Source organism: Gambusia affinis, linkage group LG16 (genome assembly GCF_019740435.1).
Source record: "Gambusia affinis linkage group LG16, SWU_Gaff_1.0, whole genome shotgun sequence".
NCBI lineage: Eukaryota > Metazoa > Chordata > Actinopteri > Cyprinodontiformes > Poeciliidae > Gambusia > Gambusia affinis.
In genome coordinates, this window is record NC_057883.1 from 14,680,688 (window position 1) to 14,702,046 (window position 21,359).

The 21,359-nt window shown below is 38.2% G+C and overlaps 1 protein-coding gene and 1 long non-coding RNA gene across 3 annotated transcripts in view; one reads left to right on the forward strand and one right to left on the reverse strand.

The window, feature by feature from the left end:
* The window catches only part of LOC122846403, a 78,755-nt gene extending 64,048 nt beyond the window's left edge, over positions 1–14,707 (reverse strand). The window contains exon 1 of the long non-coding RNA XR_006373231.1: positions 14,649–14,707. This is a non-coding gene — a long non-coding RNA (uncharacterized LOC122846403). The remainder of the gene's footprint in view (positions 1–14,648) is intronic.
* Positions 14,668–21,359, forward strand: part of kiz (kizuna centrosomal protein) — a 29,081-nt gene continuing 22,389 nt past the window's right edge. The window contains exons 1-6 of one of the 2 annotated variants that reach the window (XM_044143356.1): positions 14,668–14,848; positions 15,581–15,643; positions 16,294–16,456; positions 17,458–17,529; positions 19,655–20,249; positions 20,397–20,655. In XM_044143356.1, the coding sequence (XP_043999291.1) occupies positions 14,775–14,848; positions 15,581–15,643; positions 16,294–16,456; positions 17,458–17,529; positions 19,655–20,249; positions 20,397–20,655 (1,226 nt within the window). In that variant the 5' untranslated portion in view covers positions 14,668–14,774. The remainder of the gene's footprint in view (positions 14,849–15,580; positions 15,644–16,293; positions 16,457–17,457; positions 17,530–19,654; positions 20,250–20,396; positions 20,656–21,359) is intronic. The other variant, XM_044143358.1, reaches the window with a different exon arrangement.

Consider the following 21,359-nt stretch of genomic DNA (forward strand, 5'->3'; position numbering starts at 1 on the left):
AACATTTGAAAAAAGCACATCACAATGACAGACCGGCTCTCCTTAGTCGGAAATATACATACATAAAGAAAAGTTGTTGTGGTTGTTTTCTCTCTTTGACCTGAATTTATTAAAAATATAAATAAAAATGCCATAAGTGAAAGTCACTTTCACCAGAGTAGCCAGAATATTTGAGATTACATTAATTTTCAAAAAAATTGTTAAGTTTTAAAAAAATAATTACTGGAATTTGTCAGAATGTCCACCTGTCACTGTATTTGTTGGTCATCCAGTGAAATAAGTATAGTCAGGATACTAAGGGGGTTTGCCATGTGGTCACTAGATGGCTCTGTTTGTTCTATAGCTCAGTCTCATGCTGATAACTTCAAGTTTTTCCTCAAAGATTCAGCTTAAAATACCATACAACATTAACATTTTGTTTTATTTTATTGTTGTTTATGCAAGTACCACAAGTGGCACTTGGTAGCCTTATTTGTTATCAAAGAGAAACAGGGATATCAAAAATAAGAGAAATATGCAATTTAACAAACTTCCAGCTACAGCTCAAAAAAACCAATGGTATCCTATGAACTAACTGTTGAGTACAGTAACAAGTGTGTATGTTTTTTGTATTTTTATGTTTTCCAGAACTACAACATGTCCACCAAGACATGTTGTTCAAAAAGATTTAATGAGGCACAAACTGTAGGAAGTTCAAATAAGCAGTTTAATGTTACAGCTACTGGTTATTTTTAAATATGAAGAAATCATATTGAATTTATAAATTTGGGATTGACAAGAAATCTTCAACTTCCCCACTTGGAAAATTTGAATAAACAACAAAAAAGAGTATTTGTCTTTTCTTATTTATTTATTTATTGGTCTTTTTGAAAACAGCACAATATCCAGAAAAAAATACAAGTCACATGGTTTGTTTCTGTTTTAAAACTACTCTCAGAATGGTCCTATTTGGAAACCTGAGTACGTAATTTCCGGACTATAAGCCGTGACTTTTGTCTCACGCTTTCGACCCTGCGGCTTATACAACGATGCGGCTTATTTATGAATTTTTTCTAACGGCCAGTAGGGGCGCTGGAGCAGAAAAGGTAAGCGTGAGACACCTGGAATATATCTGTAGAGGAAGACGAATGTAACATCGTGCTTTGTGCATGAATAAAATTTGCTCCCTCATCATGGAGAATGCAAGAAGAAATGCATATGATGCAGCTTTCAAGTTAAAAGCAATCGAGCTGGCCGATAAAGAATATCTGACGCTATTTCAATCCGACACTGAGGAAGAAGACTTCCATGGTTTCAGTGCACAGGAGGAAGAGGATGACGGCTCTCCGTGACTTTTAAATGTATGTTATTTAAACCAGCCCTGTTAGTGCTGTTTTGCTATATTGCTGCTGTTCAGAAAGAAAAGCTACGGCACATTATTAAAACTTTAAAAACACTTTGTGTGTACCGTCTTTCTTTGTAAATCTCTCGTGTTTCAATGTAGGCACACGCGGCTTATACACTTATGTATGTACAAAAATGTGTTTCCTTTAAAAATGTAGGGGGTGTGGCTTATAATCAGGTGCGCTCTATAGTCCGGAAATTACGGCACTTGTTAGGTATACAGTAGTTTATATAAAACTCTTTAGGACACTGCATTGGGAAAGTAATTTAAAGTAAGCTTGAAGCTGGAGCAGTCATGGATTATCAAGTGATTCCTCTTCAGATCTAAGCTTTATTGGCCACAAAAACGGACACTGTTTAATCAAGAATAACTTTTCCAAGAAAGGCTCCAGTAACATGTCTGCAAATAAGTGAGATAGGTTAATCTGTATGTTCAGAAACAAGCGAACTACTGTTAGCAATCCAAGTAACAGAGGATTTCTTTGCATTTTGATGTACTGAAACTTTGAAGGAACTAACAAGCACCACAGTTTGTGATGTCCTATGTGTTAAACAGATTTAATGAGACAAAAACGATCAGAAAGCATTTATCACTGCATTCATCACAGCAGTTTAAAAGCTCTGCAGTTTTACTGTGTTTTAGATTTAGGCTTTGTATGAATTCTAATTTTGTCACTGGTTTCCTACTTGGAAATTTGAGTTCAGGAAAGATATTTTACCACCGGATCATGAACATTTTTACTTCCGACTACAAACTATATGCAAATAAAACATTATTCCAGAAACAGTTAGCCATGCAGCATTTAATCAATAGAGAAAAAAATAATTTAGATTGTTGTAGCTTAGTAGAAATCATTATGCTTTTTAACTGCTTCTCCTGCTCACAAAATTAAATGACATGTTTACAACAAAGTAGGCTTGTCATGCAATAATAATTTACTGAGAACCATAACCTTTTTAATGCCTGGACATTAATCAACCTGTTTGACAAAGATATTACATAATCTCTAATTTTATTTGAGTGGAGAAGGGATATATTAATAAATGTGAATGAAGATGTGTATTGATGTGACTGGTTAATGGGTGTGCTCAAAAGAATTGTCATTTGTCAAGCGCAACATGACAAGCACTTTGTCACATAGCAAGAATTTTACAGGCAAAGTTCTTTGCAGGTCCTAAATGAGTGAAAATCTGAGTTTTAGTTTTCTTTTCATTCTGAACCTGGACATGAAGGTAGATCTGATTTCTGTAGCTTTGCCCAGCAAACCTCATCTCTCTCTCTACCTCTCATGTAGTAGCATGCATATACTAGGTGGAAAGCCCACCCATATTTATGTTAATGCAAATTAAAAAGCAAAGAGTGTTGCATTCAGTAAGACCAGAGCAGATTGCATCACATATTTATTCATAAAGAAGTAAAAGCTACAACTAATTGAAAGCTGGTGGCAAAAATTTTAGTTTTTCAAATCTGACGCAGCACAAAAAACAAATAGCTTGTGCTAAATATTTGGAAAATATGGAGGATATTTAACGTCTTTGGAAATTTCCCACTAAGTAGGATTGAGTGCTCATGAAAAAAAACAAAAAAAAAAACTGCCCTATATGTATCTTCTGCATTATGCAAATTACTATTGCTTATTGTTGTTTAAAATTTTTTTGTTGTTTTTCACTCTCATTATTCTGTTAGCCACACCTCATATTGCATGGTGCAGGAGGATGGGCCTGTTCCACACGTCTCAGTGCACCATGTTGGGACTTCTCAGGTATAATGAGAGAGTTGTGGCTTTGCTGCTGAGAGGGAGAGTGGCAGTACTCCAGCTCTGACCCCCTCCGAATTCTGGAAAAGCCATCCTAGGTTGACTCCTTCCCCCACTTCACTGTTTCAGTCAGCCTAAGTTTACTCATAAGTTTTACACCTATCAAGTTCTCTACTATGCTCTGTTTCTCTTGGTTAGTGTCTAAATAATTCATCCCACTGCTATGAAATGGAACAACTTTTGCCATACATTTTATTTTAGAGCAAAGACTGCAACACAAACCAACACTATAATAACAATTACACTTTTCTAAATTTGTCATACAGTTTTAATTTAACCTGTCAAGAGAATTAATTTGAATATCTTTTCCACAGCTAAATCAGAAAATGTGAAAGAAAAACATTGTAGCAGGAAGGTAATAGCCACATGTCTTCCTTTGACCCTTACAAACAAAAGCTACTTTGTATTAAGGATTTTTTTGTGTAGAAGTAGTTTCTTTGATCATTAGTTTGGTTACATCACACTGTGAGGATCAAAGACATGCAACCTCTAGCAGAGAGAGGACGAATGAATAGAAAACTTGCTAGGAGATCAGAAATATCTTTTTTTAACATCACATCACTCCTATCCTTGAGGTTCGTGGCTCTGCCATGTCCACATTAGGAGCAGATCACACAGCAGGCGGGGAGGCCTCTGCGGCACTAGCTGTCGTCAGGTGACTCTCTCTGCAGCTTCGACAGCGGCACATCCCAGCAGGGGACATCGTTGATTGGTGACCACACACACAACAATATCATCTATGAACCCACTGCTATTCGGCTGCTCTGGCTTTGATGCAACATCTAATTGGCCGAGATGAACTGTTGCTGTGGCAGCTTGAGGCCGTGCATCGCTGTATGCCAGTGCACACAGCCACTGTCTGTATTTAATTAGGTCCCCTTTTCCTGATGTGTTGGTTGTGTGTACAGTATGTGTTTGTTCAGACTATATCAATATATACATCGTCTTGCGCTTTCATCTTCTCCTGCATGGCTTTAGTTACTTGATACGGTTCGTCTAAAGACTTTAAGGTTGACAGGTTATTGTTTGTTGTAATAAAGAGAAAGGTGCAATTAGAGTTTACATCAAACTGAAGTAGGGGAAAAACAGGGCAGAACATCATTTATCAGCCTGATTTAAGATGAAGAGGTTTGCTGTCTGAATTGCCTTGACGGTTTGCTTCCTCAGTTATTACTAGCTGGTGCGAGTGATCAGTTTGGACATTGACAGGATGCGTTCGAGCAGAAGAAAGAGTGAAGGGTGTCATAGAGGTTTGTTTTCGCAGACCCTTCACTTCTCAGCGTTTGACGATGGGTCTGGAGCCGGTTGTCACTGCGGAGAGGCTGTGTGTGAGTGGCGCTTTGTTTAACTTCCTCTCAGTGAAGGAGAAACCAGCAGGGCTTGGTAATGAGTCTGCAAACAGGACTCAGAAGGAGGAGAACCAAGCATTGTTGCTAATTGCAGTGGGAGTGTATTAGCTGTAACTTTAGCAAGTTGTTTTTTTATTAAGATCTCAGTATGTAGTGACAAATAACAAATCCACAACTCATATAAAAACAGCACAAAAGCTTAGGCTATAAATAAAATTGCTAAATACTCCTTTAAATTTATTCAGGCAGTAACAGTCTAAGAGACATTTATATTCCAGAAACAAAGGGCAGATTCAGGAATAATGGTGCTTTGTTTATTTGCATAAAATTGAAGAAACAGTGCAAAGTATCATGTGTTTCATCTTGTACTAAACTCACCAGCACACAATGACTGATTATGGTAAATTACCATCCCTGTTTGAGCTCCTGAAAATCTGCTCTCCGTGCTGTATGCAGCCCTGAAGCAGAGGAAGAAAAATTGTTCCGCCCAAGTACCATAAAAACAGATTGGAAGCTCGGCACTGTGAATTAGCTGCACAGGAAGCCCCCTAAACCCCTTGTTTTATTCATGAGCGTGTAGGCTATCGGAGTCTAAGAAACCCCTGTGGCGTCGCCCGCTACATCAAGGTTGCGCGCTGCGACCATGCAAGGCCTTCTTTTTTTTTCTTTTTTTTGATATGCCACATTAAAAAGCATCACGGATTATCATCTTCTGTGATCAGAAGGTAGATAAACAAAATCTAATCTAATTCAGAAAGAGAGATCAATGAAACAGCCATACTAAAATATTTGAAACAGAGAGATTACATTCAAATCATGAAATCCTGCTTAGAAATGTTTACTGGTTATATTTTGGTAATGCAAGGCTTTTATTTGGGGGAAAAAGAGGAGATGTGGTGGAATGTGAGCTTAGGAACTTCAAATAACTTTTGAGAACAAGCATTGTTAACAATAATTCTTTATAAATTGAAACAGGGAGAGGTAGCGACTCCTATGTGAGACCCATGAAGAGCATATGCACCAGTAACTAAGTAAGTATTAAAAACCTAAAGTACAATCAAGTAATGGTAGATGATTGGATTTACCCAAAATAAAATTTTAAACAAATAAGTTGACAACTGTTTCCAGAATGTCTCAATTGGATCCAAAAAGAGTAGATGAAAGCGGTCTGGAAAGATGGCTTCAATTGCAAAGACTCGCTTACCTTGATTTTTAAGAGCTGGAGACAGATAAGAAGCCCTAATCCACATATGTCAGAGTCAAGGCCCGCGGGCCACACCCGCGAGAAGATTTTCTACGGCCCCTGGGATGATCTTGATTTATTATTAGAACCGGCCCGCAGCAAGCCGGCACCCCGTCTGAAAAAATGCGAGATGCACCCCCCCCCCGTTCGATCCTCACAACGCACGCACCGCCCCCAGTCCGCAGGAAATTCTGAAGGCTTGGGCCGGTCCGCTGCACTAGACCAAATGCGTCATTTAAAAAAATTTCAATGAACATTCGATCAGTCCGGCCCTCGGCTTGTAGCTAAATTTTTTATTTGGCCCTCTGTCCATTTGACTTTGACACCCCTGCCCTAATCAGTCAACTTCAGAGGCCTAGTTGGTGGTGTCGTAAGTCTGGAGAACATTAAAAATGTGTTGCCATGTAGCGCTTTAGAAGTTCAAACCAAAACTTTGAACTGTATAGAACAAAGAAACAGGGTAGATCAAGTAACAAAGGTGTGACATGGGAAAGCACGGAGGATCCATTCTTAGCAACCACATTTTGGAATAGTTGTAGGCAAGTTTTACTTTGGGTCGAATAACAGAGAATATGATCAGACAACTAGAATTTTTACACATTTCCTACATCCTGGAGGACTGAAACTTTATAGATATACAGAGGCTTAAAAATAATACAATTACTTAATATCACCTCCATGGTGATTACAAGAGAGCTCACCAAAAGACAATATAGGGAATCAAATTAAGCACATTAAGCACAAATAAAATAGCGTCAAGCACTGAATCTTGTGAAACTCAATATGTAGAAGTAATTAAAGCTCATTTGAAGTTAAATTTTCCATTAAAAAAGTCCTTATTGATAATTAAGAATCAACCAATGATCCGGTTATACCATATATGCTTACCCAACATTTTAGTATCTGGAGTTACACTGCGTGATAATGAGTATTAAAGACAAAACTTAGTACCACACTAGAACACTGCAGATCCTCAGATGCCGATGAGCTACCGGGCGTTCAATTGATTTATATTATGAGAGGAAAAACTAAACACATTTGGCAAAAATGCAGTCTAAATTAGTAGAAAGCTATTCAAAATACCAAATCCATAGATGACCTGGTCGTTCTCATGGTAACCTGGTCATGTTGCTGTTCCTGAAATTTCTTTACAGTTTCATCAATTCTAGACTGGAGCCAAATTAACCAATACCATTTGATGTGGAGGAGCAGTGACTCCACTCCAAGCTTCCCTCAGATGATGCCTTATCTTTAGGGGTTAGACCAGTCACCCTTTGGAGGATATTTATAGCAACATATTCTCTTTGATGAAGACATGCTGCAGTAAAAAATAATGTTTTCTATAAAAATAAATAAAACATATAAAGGAACAGCAACATAATATTTTCAAAATTGCAAAAACTAGGGTTCTGAGTACATTGTGTATCACCCATAGCTCAGAATCACACAAGAACAACTTACTAAAGAGGGGTGATTTAAGTACTTTGTTAGTGCAAAATTAAGCCATAACAAAATATGTCCCTATACTAATTACACAACGAGAATAAAAAATAAGGCTGCATGTATTTTAATTCCCTTAAAAGTTAGTAAATGTATGTGTCACAGTGTTGAGCTTGACAATGTGTTAAATTCAGTGCCATATGTGGCCTTGTTTATTTGGTTTGTCTCTGTGCCATCATCTTCTTAATTGTCCTCTCTGAACTGAGCAACTTGGTCGTTTGTCATTATGGTGGCACTGAAGTCCTAATTAGTGCAATTGTTATCTATAAGATGGCCTCTTTTTTTCCCCTGCTACAAAATCACATTAGATCCAGACAGCTCATTTCTATTCCCCCTGTCATCTCTCTAGAAATGACGTGCAGCGCTTGAAACTGTTTATTTCCAAATTCAGACCTCCTCCGCGGCAGCCATCGGCTTCAATTACCAGTTTTTCCTGAGCGGAGCCATCAGGCAGCCTGACACTGAGGTCCAACCTAATTCCCACCTTCTCCAAAGTCAAGAGCATAATGTGCAGATAAAAAAGGTGGAAAATAGCTTGCCGCTCATTAGCATGCGGCGCCTGCCTGTTCATTTGCTTGCTGCGAATGAAAGTTCTGACACTCAGCGCCTTGTGCAATACGAGAACAGTCCTCTTCAGACTGCCTCGTGTCCTTACTACCACGGAAAGGTCATCGGCAGAGGTGCATGCTAACCAACCGGGATGGCTGCTCTTCACTGGCCCAACTGGGAGCGAGGTTAGCTGGGGGTATTGATTCGGGGAGAACCTCATTACCTCCTGAATCAACATATTATTGCTATGTTTCACCCAGTCGAATTGTTTACAAGTGTCTTTAGTGCGGGCAAAAGCCTTTTCTGGCAGGCCATGACCGCATTCATTAGTCCCTGACCCTGGTGATTATGTGTTATCTGATAGGCTGCTATCTGGCTTGGCCGCATGAACAGGGCCACTGGCCTGCCTTGGCCTGGACCCATTACAACCAGACACTTTCGCTCGCTGTAATTCTCTCCCTCTGCCCGCTCAATCCCTCTTTCCCACTCTGTGTGCTCCCTATGAATGTATCCATTAGCCTGGTGATGTGTAAATTGTTTTCACCTGCACTGTGGGCAGATGGGGAGCAGTGTCTCTGTCGTGATTTCCTATGCATGAGCTTTCTAATCAGCAAGAGAGTAAGACGATTCCCTAGCTTCTTGCCAGAAAAAGGTGAGCTTGCGTGAGCATGCACAAATACATTACAGGCACACATGTTCTCTCACTCACGATTTGCAATCAATATGCATGCTCTGTTGTGGGTATATTGGTGCAGTGGCAGCAGTGACAGGGTTCATTACAGGAGCTCACCTTACAACATGATGATGGCTTAATGCGGAAGAGAGGGATGGGGCCTGAGTTGTACCCCCACACCACCCCCGCTATCCTCTATTTTACTTCAAATTGAAAGATGATTTGACACGAAAGACTAAACCCACATAAGCACAATGACTTCCAACGGTTGTGTCAACTGAGTGTGACCCATGGAGCAGACAGGAAACGATACCCCTCACACAAACAACTAAAGCATTTCCTAATGTGTTAATGTGAATGTGAATCATGCTTTCTGGGGCTCTTTTTGAGCACTGGGTCAAATGGGCCATCCACATCTAGATTGGCACTTTGGTTGTAGGAAGAGGTGCTCAATTATTGAGTCAGCTTTTCTTAGCTCAACCAATCTGGAAGATTCAGGTCTTAATAGCAACTAAGGAGTCAAATTTAAACTTTTGCCCACACATTCATTGATGTTCATGGTTTTTATAATGGGAATGTTTTGGATTTTTGCTAGAAGCAGTTTATGTATCATTCAGTAGATTACTTTGATAGTGTCTTCATTTGATGTAAATCTATATTCGTTGGTCCTAGAGGGCATTGGCAAGTCCAAAAGAGAATTCCACCATCATAAAATATCAACAGTTTATTTCCAAAAACAGCATATGCTAATACAAATGATGTTATAAACTTTTACATTATTGTTATGTTTCCAGTTATATTCATAAGCGTCATTGATTATTGGTGGCAACAATGATCTTAACATGTGAAACATGTTGTGAAGAGAACAAGTTAAACTTTTTATATCAGAGTAACTGGAAAACTCACTAAGATGAGTCAACAATGGAGCACATACAGCAGCAGCTAATGTGGCAACCAAAACAAACAAGCAATAGTTACTACCTCCAAAATAAGTCAGTTTTTTCAAAAATACAATGTGACAAGTTTGTATTTTATTTTCTTCACTTGAATTAACTTTTAGCTGTTTTCTCCAGCTTTTTAACAGTCTCACTAATGAGCAATTTGCCCTTTTACAGTGACTGAAATGCAAGTAGGAAATTAAAGTGGTATTTTAACATCTGTTTCTATTTGTGCAATGCTCTTAGAGCTTAAAATATTGAGCTGTATTTTAAAGGAAAGCTATAATTTATTTATTTGATTTCCTGTAAAACCTTTTGGTGTGGATATGGTTCAATATTCATAAACTTGCCTTGCATGTTGCTTGAGCCTCCAGAACATATTAATTGCTTATAAGTTTTAATGAAACCTCACTTTAATAATCCTGAATTATTCCGTTGACTTCCTTAAAACTTCTGAAGGACTTAGAGTGGCTCAATCTTATCAGTGTCATAGATCAGTGCTACCAACAGTTAAACACCAAGGCCTTAATGTCAAATATCTTGACCAAAACATCAAATAGCTGTTGGGAATCCAATCTGTCAAAATGCACACCATCCCTCAAATGAGCTGTCAGTCAAACTCAGAAGTGAACAAGATCAACCCCAGGAATTACAAGCAGGTCAAAAACGTTGACAAGTCACACAAGAGGCCAGTGTTCAAAGTAAAGAATATAAAAAAAATGAACAAAACAGAGTACAAATCCACTCTGCATCACAAGAAGTATGTAACAACTAGCCATTGTCATTAGACTTCAGAGTCTTTGTTTGAAACCACACTGACATATTGTGCTCTCAGACAGCACTAGAGACTGTCCTGATGTTTGTTCAAATAACCAACAAGTGCAACATTGCCTTGAATTGGATCTTCTTTCTTCCAACTCATAAAGGACAAAAAAAAAAAAAAGTAAAACAATTTATCTCTGGCTGTCTTAACACAGCCTAGCTCACTTTCTGTATTCACTGAATACTAGTTCCACTTCAGGTCTTTCTATTTGCTCAACTTTCTGTTCTACGAAATTATAAAGGGAACTTCTTCCAGCTTTTTATCCACTTGATGGCACTTAGTTAATTGCTGTCCTTTCATCGTCAAATTCTGTCACCAAACCATATGCATTCACTGGCTTAGTATAGATCTAAGTGATATTACATCCATCCATTTTCTAATTCCCTTGTCCTGTAGTGGGGTTGGGAGGGCTGCTGGTGCCTATCTCCAGCTAACTTTCCGGGGGAGAGGCCGGGTACACCCTGGATAGGTCGCCTGTTGCAGGACAACACAGAGACAGACAGGACAAGCAACCATGCACACACACACACTCACACCCACACTTACACATTTAGAGAGACCAATTAACCTAACAGTCATGTTTTTGGACTGTGGGAGGAAACCAGAGTACCCAGAGAGAACCCAGGCATGCATTCCCTGGGCCGGGAATCAAACCCAGGACCTTCTTGCTGCAAGGCAACAGTGCTACCAACTGCACCACTGTGGAGCCCTATTTTTGTAGATATTTTGCAAGGGATAGAGATATTTCTTTTTATGTATTATAAAATTAAATGTGACCTGGTTTTAAACTGATGTATCTAATACCATTGTCGGCACACATTGAATCTCTTTAATACAAATTTGTGAAAATAAAACTATAGTGCTGCCGGCAGCTGTATAAGTGCCTACTTTCCGAAACAATCATAAAAGCCTGGTGAAATCTCTTTCACTGGAGTTATCAGCCAATTACAGATACAAGTGATCATTGAATTAACACATCAAACTTGAAAGCTTTTGCACTTTGATGCAGAATGTTCTCTGGGAAAAAAAGAGAAAAAAATTATGTCAGACCTTAAATTGCAATAACACATTGAGTCACCTGAGTTCTGGGGCAGTCAATGGGTATTGTGGATGTTAAAATGAGAAAATGTCACAGTTGTTCTTTTTTTCCCTTTCTTACATTTTTGTAAATGCTAACTAGACAGAGATATGAATGCACAAGAAAAAAATCTCCACATTTCTTTGCTTAATAAAGGAAATGGTATTTAGCATTAACCCCAAATGCTGTTCCCCTTTGAAACCACGGAAACCAGAGCAGTGGAAGAGCAACAAAAGACGTAAACCCAATGGCACAGAGAGGTGAGCCAACTGTTCCAAGTCCTGCACAAGGGAGGATGGAGTAAAAAGGGGAGGAGAATGGGGAAATAATTTAGCATTTGTGTAAGCTGTTTATCAAATTATTAACTGCACAGATGTTTCCGACTAGGCTACGAGCTGAACATGAGCTCAACCAAGCAGAGGAACAAAGGTCTGAAGGATTCAATGGAGATGTGCACTGCATGTCAATTTAATTTACTAGCTGTTAATTCTTATGCAAATTGTGACCTCTGTTGGGGCGTATCAATGGCTATACACATTGCATGTTGCTGCAGGAGCAGCAGGAAAAAAAACAGTGAAAGATTCCTGCTAAAAATACACTAAGATAATCACTGCAAAATAGTGTTGTATTTGCAGTATTTCAGTTTGTTTTGTAATTAGAAGAAAATGTATAAACAAGCAACAAATATGCAAACATGTTCAAACGGTTCATTACAACATATATATGTAATGTTTATTTAAAAAATATCTATCTATCTATCTATCTATCTATCTATCTATCTATCTATCTATCTATCTATCTATCTATCTATCTATCTATCTATCTATCTATCTATCTATCTATCTATCTATCTATCTATCTATCTATCTATCTATCTATATATATAGATTAAGTATAATATAATATAATATAATAGAATATCATATAATATTATATAGCAAAATACATATTATGTATAATAAAACTAATCCTGCGTATACTGCGTATCCATCCCCCCAATTGTCCCACAAACCTCTTTCTATGCCACTGTGGAAAATAGGGGAAGGACATTAAGTTTAAACAGTCAGCGTTAATATTGTCTGTACTTTGTATCATACTACAGTAAATAAAATCATCACCAATACATGTTATGACTTTAAACAAAGGTTAATCGCACAGCCAACAACCTTGGACGGGCTCAGCTGGAACAGCAATGAGGCAAGTCTCATTTTCTTCATCGCCTCTAAAGCACTGCCTTTCAGCTCTCTGTGGCACAAACAAAAAACCCTAGCAACAATATCAATTATACATGCGGGAGGCAAACAGGGGGATTTATTTCACAACAAATAGCCTCACAGAGAGATGCTGAATAGGACAGATTAGCATTAAAAAAGGACAACAAAACTCCCTTGTTCAACTGCTAAAGAGCAATTTGATGGGTCTGGAATTGGGGGAAATTGGTTGATTGCAATGTGCATTTGATGGGTTGGAATCCAAATCTCTGACATATAGTGTTCAAATGAACACACTTCAAAGGTTTTGGGAAATACTTATGATGATAGTCATGGTCATTATCTATGTTGCAAAAGAGGGTTATTCAAAGTGCAAATGACAGAGAACATACAAATCCACTATTTCTAAAATTAAAAGTATGTATATTAAAACTGATTGATCATACTCCGTTTTTATACACCACAACTAATGCGTTGGTCAATAATCCACTGATGTACAGACAACATTTTAAAACTAATTTGTAATGGAAAGGTGGAAATTAAGCTTACAAATTACTGGTGTATGTACGGCACTGTAAGGTTTTAGCTTTTGTCTTTGTGGAAAGAAGCAGTTGAACAGGCAGTGTGATAAACTAAAGCAATGCATGACACAAAGCAGTAAAAAAATATGTTTTTGTGAAGCAAAGGGGAGAAGAGTGGCATTGACTGGGCATTCTTGTCCACTATTTAAACATTACGTCTGTAAATTTAGTTCTATGCATAAGTATTTACACCAGAAGTCCAGTTTACCACAAGTCACACAAAGAAACCCATGGAAAAATTAGCTCTGGCTACATGTGACCAAAATTAAACCCCTGCAACCAAAATTAGACCTAAACAGGGCCTCCTCTCAATCTACATGGTTTGAAAAAAACAACACTGCAGTGCACATCAATCTGAACCAATCATTTAATACTTTTCTTCAGCAGGAACATGAAAGCTGTCCAGGCCAGGATAATGGGAAGATAGATTAAGTTAAATTCAGGACAATCCTGGCAGAAAACCAATAAGAAGCTACAAAATACCTGAGAGCGGGTAGAGATACACCTTCAACCAGGACAACAAACCAAAACACACAACCAAAGCTGCAATGGGATTGTATGCTTTAGCACATTCATGTGTTAGAACAATTCAGTCAAAGCTGACCAATATCAAATTGGGAATCCCTTGCAAAATTTAAAGACAAATGCTCTTTGTTAATTTGACTGAGCTCAAGCAATTTCACTAAAATAAATTGTGAGACATTTCAGTCTCAACATGTCTAAAATCAGTAGAGAGATACCCCAAGGATGTCCAGAGGTAATTGTGGGGAATGTTGGCTCGACAAAGCATCTATGTATGGGGTCAAAATACAAATTAATGCCAGACTTTTCAGATTGTTATCTGTGAACATTTTTAGAACAATACTGTGCTTTGATTTGGCTCTTACTTCACAGTAAATCAACACAATTCTATTAGTTTATCACATAAATGCAATAAAATATGCTTAGGTTTATGGTAACCTGTCAAAGTGTTAAATGCTTTTGCAAGGTGTGTGTGTGTAGGTGTGTACTTGTTTGTCTTGGCACATCATTGAGGCTATGTGTCTGTAAATTCTAAAAGGCACTTATGAGGAAAAAGGAAAAGTCATAATTTAATAATACATAACAGAGAGAAAGTGGGTTTAATGATAATAGTAATAAGTTTTTAACGTGCTGTGCTGTCTTATTTGAACAAGTTTACTTCCTCTAGATCAACATGGTAAAACATGACATTTTGAGAAATGTCATTGATAAACTATGATGCAAGATGCTGAGGATAATAGGAAACTGCCATTATCTGTGAAAACGAGACATCAGTCTTTTTCTGACAAAGAAGGGAACGCTTATCAAACAAAAGACAAAGGCTTTTGATGGATGATATTTAAGAAAGTCAGGTTATAATCCTTGATAATCAGAAATGGCATTTAGGCACTTGCATGTGCATTTCTCAAAAGAAGACACTTCGTTTTTAACATTTGCGTTAATTCGAGAAAAAAAAATAGACCATGTGCATTTTGTGTTTACCGGCAAAGGTTTCTGGGAAGTCGTTCTCATGGTAACCACCGTAAACACAGCCGTTTTTCTCTCTGCCTCCTCCTTGTGCTTACTCTTGCTGGTCTCTGCTCTGCCGCGGCTCCAAAGCAGGCGAAAATGGCAGGGTCGACTTACAGCGAGGACCGCTACTATGCAAAAATAGCGTCTATTCAGCAAAACATGCGTAAGAGGTAAGGTTTCTCTCTGTTTTTTCTTACCAGGAGCGTCAGGCCGAAGTAGACTGGGGGCTCAAGTTGTAATCTCTGCCGCCTGGTGGTGTCCTTATGGCGCGCGACTCCGGCTAGCTATTCGGCGAATTTCAACGGCTAATTATCTCTGAGGCTAACGTAAGCTAAGGGAGGTAAATCTGGGAGCTGCTCTTGTGTTCATAGTTGAATATTTATCAAAGTTAATCTCCGTTTAGTGATTGCGCTGTTGTTTTTTATTAGCTTGCGTGCATGTAAATAATAGCGCTAATATTGCGAATAACTAGCCTAGAAATACCTTTCATGGGCTAAGCTATTTAGGTCTTCTTTGAGGGCGCTCGAATCCCCTCCTTGTGGCTTTGGTCGTTTTGTACGTAACAAAATGGAACTATTTACCGCCGGACGTTTCGTACTTACTAAACCGTATTCGTGCAAAGCAAATGCTCAGGTGTAAAAAGTTTACTAAGTACAATACACATGACATTTAAGTGTTTTATGTAAGTGTACCTCCTACAAAAGATAAACAAAATTAAATGCAATGGTTAAGTAGTCATATGGACAGGAAGAGGTTTGTTTACAGGCGCAATATGAATATAAGAAGGGACAACATGGAATTGGGTGGGTATGAAAGGGGGTCATTATTTTACTAAGGGGCAATTGACCAGAGCCTTCATGGGGATGACAGCTTTTGTTTATTTGTTTCATGTCTGTATGCAGTGAGAAGCGCAGACTGGAGCTGGAGAGGGAGCTGTTTGCTTACTCCAGGTCAGACGCAAGAATGTAAGTTTCACCAGCTGACAAAAACAAGAATGTGTGAACATCTGAACTTCTCATTTTGCTTTTTTAATATATTTTTTTTTCACATTTTCTTGCACATGTATGCTATATGGTATTATTATTCACTCTCCATAAGAAATCTCAACATTGCAATGAAAACAATTGTTCAGTAAAGTATCAAACAATAGTAAAAATTTATTTCTAAAGATTTTCTTCTTACTGTTCTAAAAATGATTTTAAAATGCTTAAGTCTTTGCCTTTGGTCAGAAACAGTTTTACCTTTGTGTTATGAATCTTAGAGTTCCATTATTTTTTAATAATGGCATTTAAGCACAGAAAAAGGTCATAATAAGTGTGAGGCAAAAGGTACCTAATATAAGGTTGTTCTGTATGAATATTTGCATCTGGGCAACAAGTTACTTAGCAAGAATATTGTAAATTGTGTCTGAGCCTTAACAGTAAGTTTTCAATCTCATTCATATTCACATTTCAGGTCAAAACAGCAAAGCTCATGTTGATATGAGGCTTCTGAGCAAGCTTCAAATTTAAATCATATTGTGCTTAACCTTTTCTTATGAGAGGTCTAGCTCTTAGTTTTTGACAATGCTCTCAGATAATATTTCCCTTGAATAACACTTCTCCATTGCCTTCAGCTTGCAGATAAAGTGTTCCAAACTGCGCAGCTATCTCAAAGAAATCTGTGGCAGGGAAGCACAAGCGAAAATGAGAAACCTTCAGCTTAAGAGAGATGTGGAGTGCATGGAAATTAGCATGAAGGAGTACAGTTCTGACCATGGAACCCTGCAACAACAAAAGGTACTACATTCACTCACACTGCTATGTCTTTATTAACACAGTTTCCCATTGCTTACATAGATTTTCCCCTGATATAAGCACTATCAACAGACTGCCAAATCCCTAACCCAAGCAAGCAATATTTTATTTATAATCTGATTAAAAAACACCTGTAGCGGTAAACAAATGACTTAAAGAAAAAGATAACTTCAAACACATTTTGTACACATTAGCTTAATGGCCACATTGTACATTTACTACTTAGAAAATGCATTGTAGACAAGTAAACAGCCCATTGAAATTGCTCGCAGTGGCTTGATGTGAGAGAAGTAAACACTCAAACAGTGCAATTTATCACCACACGCAAATGAACAAGGGACAAAACAATGAGCCAGTCAGATTATCACTTAAAACTCAATGACAGTGCTTGACAGCTTAATATCAAATTAACAAAATTGGCTAATTATGACTCACTGAGTTAATTGCCCAATATAGAAACTCTGAAGTGCTCCAGAGGTTTAGTCATTCTCTCCCCTCAAGCAGTTGGTTTATTTCCTCTGAATGCTTTTCAGCCCTATATGTCTGTTTTTGTTTTGGTGATTTTTAGCATCGCTCTTGCATTAATGGTTTTATTACCACAATTATGACACCTGAAAAAAAAAAATTCTTACACTAATTGGGGAACGCTTATTTCTTTGTAACATAAAGAAACATATTAAAAAAGGTGTATATTTGAGCTAAACCAAGACTTATTGTTTGATTGAAATACAATTACTGTGTGAGTTTAGATTAAGGCAGTCAGTCAGATAAACGGTAAGGAGAGTATCTTTTTCTACACCAGGCACGCTCACTTGAGTAAACTCGCTTTGACTGATAGCCTGCTGCTCCAAGGTTGCCACTTTAGATTCTTTGTAGTCATATAATATTGAGCACTGGTATTGGATGTATTCCTTTTCTAATGCAATGTGAATATGATTATTTTTCTATATTGTATTCGGTTATTTAATACATTTTTTATACAGGCTGACTTCTTGGAAAGGATTTCCAGATTCACTGAAGCGAGCAGCAAGACAGAGGAGCTGGAAGAAGCAAAGGTAAAAACTGCTAATATTTTGGTGCTGTAAATTTTTTGGATAAGAGCATCAAGCTTCTTGTGTATGCTACATTTTGCTGCTTTTGTGTTGCTCCTTTATATTTTGTGCTTATTTTGTTGGTTCTTTTTAACTCGTGCTCGATGCTCGTATTTAAAAATGTTCACAAGGTTTATGCAAATTACAGACAGCTCTATCGGGGCTCTGTTTTCAGATTAGGAGAACAGAAGAAAGCAGACATTACGCCTGGTAAATCTGTAGAGGAGTCTACGTTTAAACTGTGTATCTGTAATAGCACAGGTGTCTAATCCTTGCTGGGGAATCTGCACAAGCAGTGTAGTTCAAGCCCATAGCTGCTTTCTCCCTTCACTTAAAGCAGTTAAAGCTCTTTTAGATGAAATGTCTAAGACATCTCACAATAACTTGGAGCATGCTGTCTAGAGCAGTCACTTGTAACTGTGTGCAGCCCCCCCACCCCCTTCCTCAGCCTGTCGATATTGTAATGAGCAAAATGGTACCGTCACTCCATTATGCATACAAGCCATTGGCTGGCAGTGTGCATGTCCCTCAGGCTGCAGCATTCATTAAGGAAAGCTTACCGGGCTGAAAGCTGGAGACAGATGATAACGGGATATGATTTTCATATTTAATACATTCCTTGGAAGAGCACACGCGTGCCGCAGATTGATAGAAGAATCAATTGCTACTTTAGTGAAACACTTTCTACTTTGCCCTGCAGCTACCGATGGAATCACTCAGCCAAGAAATTAACTTTTCCTCTTTTTTTACCTACTTTGTGGATCTGCTGGGCAGGCTGCATGGGTTACAGTGAATGTTATTAAGCAGCTAACTGTTTGGTATTTAAGACGCTTATCAGAAAAGAAACAGAAGCTATGCTTTTTGTTGTTATGTTTGGAGGGAGGCTTTTTTTTCTATTTTCTCTCTCTCTCTCTTCCCTCTTGGTGACATTGCAGACATGAATCAAAACTTGTCTAAAGGATTTTTCACAAGATTAAAAGTTAAAGCATTGATCCTGACACATTAGTATTAAAAATAGTGAAAAGAAAACTCTAACCTTTGCCCAAATAAACTACACTTCTTACGAATCAATAGATAAGGGTATTATTAAAAAATTTGTTTATATCAGTTGCAAATCTACCCAAGTCATATGTAGATTAATTACACTGAGTATTGAATTTGAAGCGTTTTCATTTTTCATTGTGGCTGACAAGTCATGGAAAATTCTGTGTTTTGGAAATCTCCAATGTTACATAACACCAATAATAAAAATAATTTTGATAATTTTTGTTTTAGTTGCAATACACAATCACTCGGAAGACTTCTGGCTTGATAGTTATCCAGCAGACAGTCATTGGCATCCTTCATGGGTGAGCTGTGAAACGTCATTGCTAAGAAACTGGCTGTTCAGACTGCTGTGTGCAAGGATTATTCTTGGAAAGTTTAGTGGAAGGGGAAAAACAAGCCGACTAGAGAAAGTTTTGAAGCAAAGCCCAAGAGTTTGGATGGAAAGTGGAGGGTTGAGTAGCTAATTTAGTTGAGCTGGGATTAATGCTGCCAAACTCTCCAATGCTGTGCCAAAAATACCAGCATAAATGCCACTTTCTGATCACCTCCAATGCCAAACAGGTATTAATACAAAGGGAACCCAAACCAATGTATTGATTCTATATATTTTACAGTACCTGGACTTACTGCTCAAATTTCCGGCAACCTTTTTGTTTAGTTGGTATTATGATATAAAAACATGCTTTGTAAAATTCACGCTAAATTTTGAGATGAAGGTTGTAATTTCTTGCTTATTCTTCATTACGATGTTCCACCAACTCAGCGACTAAAATATACATTCACTTTGGGAATTGAGGACAATTTATGTTCATCCAACAGACTAAATATATTGTTGACCTTTAGATTTTTACTCTATGGCAGTTAAAACATATTGTCTTACCAGATATGAATCTGTATACTGTACGGGATTTGTTATTTGAATTGCTTAAATAATTTCACTTTTGATTGTAATTTACCAAACACTTCTACATTATGTTAAATAACACTTCATTTTCAGAAAGAAAACTCCAGATGAATATTTTTCTGTTTTTCCTGAATGCAGATTAAAGCTGTGCAAAGACGACAGTGGGACAACAGGAAGAACTTTAAGCAAGTGGAAATTTTTATGGACTACCAGACCTCCAGGGGCTATGATGCTGAAGCTGGCACCACAAGTGTACACTCACACCAAGCATTGCAGCGTTCGCCCAATCGCAGCGTTCAGCCGTGCGAACGTCTACCGAGTGGCCTTTTGAAGGACTTCAGAGTTGGCGGAGAGGATGCCGCCAGTAAGCGAGCGCATTTATCAGATGACATTTCAAGCTCAAACGATTCCCCTGACGGCTGTAATTTGAGTGACAAACATGAAAGAGTGTCGGAGCAGCTCCCATCTGCTCGTGCCTCAACAGCGGCAGCTGGTTGTGTGGCTTCTGCAAGTGATGATGAACGAGAAGCTTCACCTCCGGTGACCTTGATGAGGTCTGAGAAGAATCCATTTTCCAGCAACGGTAACCCTGCGATGGCTAAGAATCCCGCTACAGAACCCACTGACTCCCAAGAGGTGGCTCGCAAGCCTCTCATAATGGGAGATGAAGAGAGGGGTCTTAGCCATTTGAAGCCTGAAACCACTTTCAGAAAAGGAGCTCAAGAGACATCAGGTTTGCAGTGATATTTCTTCCTTACTACCTTGTAGTAGCTTTTATCTGCCTTCACAGAAACAGTTTTTAGCACTTTATTTTGCCCTTTGAAGTTTTTTATATTTTTCTTAAAAAACAAGCAATACTGTTTGGGTTGTTTACATTCAGGAAAATGTGAGAGTGTTGGAGAATCATGCTCAGACGTGCAACTGTCAGAGAGCAGTTCCAGTGACCTGACAATTTCTTTGACACAATCGGAGCTCGAGGAGGATTTACCAGTGGAGGCAGCATCAGAGAGAAATGCCTCTTGCAGAGGAAGTGGTGATCACAAACAGCATCATCCTGATTCATCCCCCCACTCTGATGGGTCTAAGAACACAGAATGGTTAAACAGTGAATCCTCAACACCGGGGGTGACTTTGAAAAGGTAAAGTATGTTTGAAGTGTTTTGGTTTCTGAAATTCTAAAGAGACTATTCAGTGTTGTTTTGTTTTCACCTATAAAGCTACACTGACAGCAAAAGTAATTCTGGGTAATGTTGCATGGATTTCCACTACACAGGGTTTTACAAAATATAAGATTTGCACTGAAGAAAGAAATCTGCATTTCTTCCTTATTTGTGTTTGGGTTGATGACATCACAAGAGGCATGTGCATTTAGCTAATCATCTAGTCATGAACACTAGGTGACGAGAAACTTTTAATATAGCATTCAAGTTTATTTACAAGGGGTTGAACCTTATGTCTTTGATGACCCCCAAGACATGATGGATACTGCCATGAATGGCGAACAGTGACAGTGATTATCTTCTAGGCTTTAACTCATAAGACTTTGTTCTATTTTCAGTATTTTCCATTTGAGTGGTATCCCTACATATTCCTTACCCAAACATCATCTCTCTTATCTCTCTCATCATTCGGCCCCACTCTTCTGTACCAAGTGCTTCCAATTTATCTTACAGTTTTTAAAATAAAATTTGGATACATGACTCTGTTAAACAACATCTATAAGTAGAAGGTCAAAGGTTTTGTTTGATCATTGGTGGTTCAGTGTTACGTTAGAAAATCATTGTTGTGATAAATTCACATTTCCTTAATTCTCTCCTTTATGCTTCCAATTTCATCCGTGACC